This window comes from Gastrolobium bilobum, unplaced genomic scaffold, assembly GCF_033153095.1.
Source record: "Gastrolobium bilobum isolate Gb01-03AN ecotype WA unplaced genomic scaffold, APGP_CSIRO_Gbil_v1 utg696, whole genome shotgun sequence".
Lineage (NCBI taxonomy): Eukaryota > Viridiplantae > Streptophyta > Magnoliopsida > Fabales > Fabaceae > Gastrolobium > Gastrolobium bilobum.
Genome location: NW_026896901.1, coordinates 254169 through 257701, shown reverse-complemented (window position 1 = coordinate 257701; position 3533 = coordinate 254169). Strand labels below are relative to the sequence as shown.

General features: G+C 38.1%; 1 protein-coding gene across 1 annotated transcript; it reads right to left on the bottom strand.

The window, feature by feature from the left end:
• Positions 1–631: 631 nt before the first annotated feature.
• LOC133302747 (uncharacterized) lies at positions 632–2710 on the bottom strand. The gene is made up of 3 exons (XM_061502562.1): positions 2684–2710; positions 1881–2632; positions 632–785 (listed from the first exon to the last, which is right to left on the bottom strand). The coding sequence occupies exons 1-3, from the start codon at positions 2708–2710 to the stop codon at positions 632–634; spliced, it is 933 nt and encodes a 310-aa protein (XP_061358546.1).
• Positions 2711–3533: the final 823 nt, after the last annotated feature.

Below are 3533 nucleotides of genomic sequence, written 5' to 3'. Positions count from 1 at the left end.
TCAACTATCAACCAATTTCATGTAATTATTCACTATGCATACATATCAAGCACAATGGAAAATTCTAAAAATTCACCAATTTTAAAATTTCACTAAATATTTAGTGATTAAGGATGGATGGGGTATTAAAAACTAATATATATGAAAACTCAATATAAACTAATACTTAATCAAAATAATTTTTAAAATAAACTAATACGAAATATTTAAAATCATATAATATGAAAATAATATTGAGAAACTCCCCTGAAAAACTGCATTTGTAATTTGGATATTTCTGTGTAATTTGTGTAATCATGAGTTTCTCCTGCCGACCATGTGAAGTTTATGGTCTGATAAATTGCGTGGTACCCATTCCCAGATTTAAATCTTGTTGTCCTCAGCAATAAATTTAAATCTAAAAGAATCATAAGCAATAAATCAAGAAATTTAAATCAGGAAATTTTGGTACTGTACTCTGCACACATGTCACAGATAAGAAACTACGTCAACATGTCATATATCCAAAAAAAAATCACCGTCATGTCTAAATCAGTCTCAATATGCATCCATATCAACATGCACTAAACTAACAGCTAAATCATCAAAATAAACTGAACAACATATCAAAGTCTGAAAACTGATAGGAGGATCAATCCTCCTCCATATTAGTAGTGGGTGTATCCTCATCTCCTGCATCCTCCTGGTAATCTCTAACTGTGGCCTTAGCAGCAGTAGCATCATCAGCATAATATATATCAGCAGCATCTTGTGTAGTGTCTGCAGTCATATCAGCATTCGAGTATCTATCATGTTTGAAAAGTTAGTGCAATTTCCACAAAACAATTCCCAGATTTATATTCAGATGCATCTGAAAATAATAATGAGTATATTGAACTGAAATACTTTAACAGCATGCATAATGTCAATGATGAGCGCGCTTAAGCGCAGTAATGAGCGCGCTTAAGCGCAGTAATGCGCGCTTAAGCGCGCTTAAGCAGTGAGGAATGGGATAAAATTTTATTTAGCGCGCTTAAGCTTCCTCTCTCGCGCCTAAGCGCGGAGAGGCAATGAGTTATGGTCATTTTTATTGTTTATCGCGCTTAAGCTTCCCCTTGGGAACTTAAGCGCGCTCTTCGTATGGGATTTTTCAATCGTGGAGCGCGCTTAAGCGCGATCCAGAGCGCTTAAGCGCGCTAAGGCCGAGATAAATTTCACTTTTGGGGGCTTAAGCCTCCTTTAGGGGCTTAAGCTCTCAATACTTAGAAAATTTTCTCCATATTTTCCTATTCCTTGCATGCTTGTTCAACTCTAAAGCTAACCCTTATGCTCTATAATTCCTTTACTCACAAATCATATAATTTAATAAGATTCGCGTACTTAGGTATGCTTCATTCCCACTTTTACCTGAAATTTCATCTCAACACAAATTGATCATCTAACTTAATGTTTTTATTTTTACGGAACTAAAAATTAAACTAAGCTAAGAATTATTAAAATAAACTAAACTAAAATTAAAATACTGAATGCTAAAATGCTGAAAAACTAAAAAAAATTGGGTTGCCTCCCACAAGCGCTTGTTTTACGTCACGAGCCTGACGTACCTCTTTTATGTTCATGGTGGCTCAAAGCATGGGCTTGGTGATGACCAAGCTCCAACATTCAGAAATGGTGTCCTCCCATAGTACTCTTGTGCATATGAGTGAGATGTAGTAGGCTCAATAGCTTTGAATTTGGTGTTTACGTGCTTTCCCTTGCTCCTGAGCTTCTCCATTTTAACCTTTGGCTTACTTTCTTGAGAAGATTTCTCTTTGTACTCTTCTTCTCCTTTTTTCTCACTAATATAGTAGACTTGATCTTCCGCTTGAGTTATAGGTGAGGGGACTTCTTTATCAAAGAACTTGAAAATTGCCTGCTCCCCGTCTACCCGTAAGATCAACTCTCTTTTTGGTACATCAATCAGCGCTCCTGAGGTTGCCAAGAAAGGTCTTCCGAAGATCATAGGAATAGTAGAATTTTCCTCTATATCAAGGATGACAAAATCAACAGGAATGATGAATTTGTCAACCTTTACCAGTATGTCCTCAATGATTCCATAAGCTTGTTTTGTAGAGCGGTCAGCCAGTTGAACTATTGTCTTGGTTGGCCTTACTTCAGTGATCCCCAGTTTCTTCATCATAAATAGTGGCATCACGTTGATGCTGGCACCGAGATCACATAGAACATTTTTCACTTCCATATTGCCTATGTTGCATGGAATGCTGAATCTTCCTGGATCTTTAAGTTTTGGAGGCAACTTTTTCTGGATAATGGCACTGCATTCCTCTGTCAGAGTCACCGTCTCACATTCTTGTAGCTTACGCTTTCGTGATAGAAGATCTTTCATGAACTTTGCGTAATTGGGCATGTTCTCCAAGGCTTCCGTAAACGAGATATTAATTTGTAGCTTCTTAAAAATGTCAAGGAACCTGGAGTACTGTTGCTTTTGAATTTCTTCTCTGAACCTCTGTGGGTATGGAATCTTTGCATAAGGTGAGAGCTCCAATGGCTTTTCTTGCCTTTCTTGAGCTTTCTTTTTCTCCCATTTGAACTCTTTCTTTTCAGGAACAGATTTCTCTACAGCAGATTCTTTAGCAACTCCCTTTTCTTTTTCCTTTTCAGTTGCAGGTTCATCATCTTTATTTTTCTCAACTGAAGGCTTTACCTCAGGTTCAATGGCTTTCTCACTCATAGTAGTAATTGCATTACAGTGTTCCCTACTTGGATTTGGAATAGTGTTACCTGAAAAAGTTCCTTGAACTCTTTCAGTGAACTGCTTTGATAGCTAGCCAATCTGAGTTTCAAGATTCCGGATATAAGCTTCTTGATTCCGGAATTAGGCCCTTGTCTCTTGCATAAAGGCTGAAATGTCCTCTCTGAAATTATTGGAACTTTGAATGTAATCTGCAGTGGTCTTGGATAGTTGTGCAAAGGCCTTCTCCCATTCTGATTGTTGTGGAGGTTGTTGTTGCACTGGCATAGGAGGATTCAGTTGATGGTTCGAACTGTAACTAAATCCCGGGTGTTGATTTTGATTTTGATTTCTCCACCCTTGATTCTGGTTATTGCCGTATTGGTTCCTCCCTGGATTATATGGAACTTTTTGATCATGCCAAATTCCATTAACATCTGCAGTTTCGGGTGCCCCACAGTCTTCAGTAGCATGAGCACCTGCACAAATACCACAAGTTATTTGAATATTATTAACAGAAGAGACTTGAGAACTGGTAAATTGCTTTGTGAGAGCATCTAGTTGTTCTTGTTGTTTCTTGTTAATTTGTAAAATCTGTTCATTCTGAGCTAAGATGGCATCATAGCCATCAAGCTTCATAATCCCCGCTCTTCTCTGTGGTACTGGAGCATTATCATCCTCCTGAGAGGCTAGAGACTCTAGTAATTCCAAGGCTTCCTCTGGAGTTTTTGTTTTTAAGGACCCTCCTGATGCAGCATTCACCAATGTTCTTGTGTTGGGTGTCATCCCTTGGAAGAAAGTTCTCGCTTGCTCCCAGGCTTCA

Excerpts from the sequence above, each read along its gene's own strand:
- LOC133302747 (XM_061502562.1), bottom strand. The coding sequence starts at position 2,710 with ATGAGTGAGAAAGCCATTGAACCTGAG. Across the intron at positions 2,633-2,683 it reads AGAAAGCCATTGAACCTGAG|GAAAAAGAAAAGGGAGTTGC; the intron begins GTAAAGCCTTCA and ends GCAACTGAAAAG. Across the intron at positions 786-1,880 it reads GGGGAGCAGGCAATTTTCAA|ATACTCGAATGCTGATATGA; the intron begins GTTCTTTGATAA and ends CAAACATGATAG.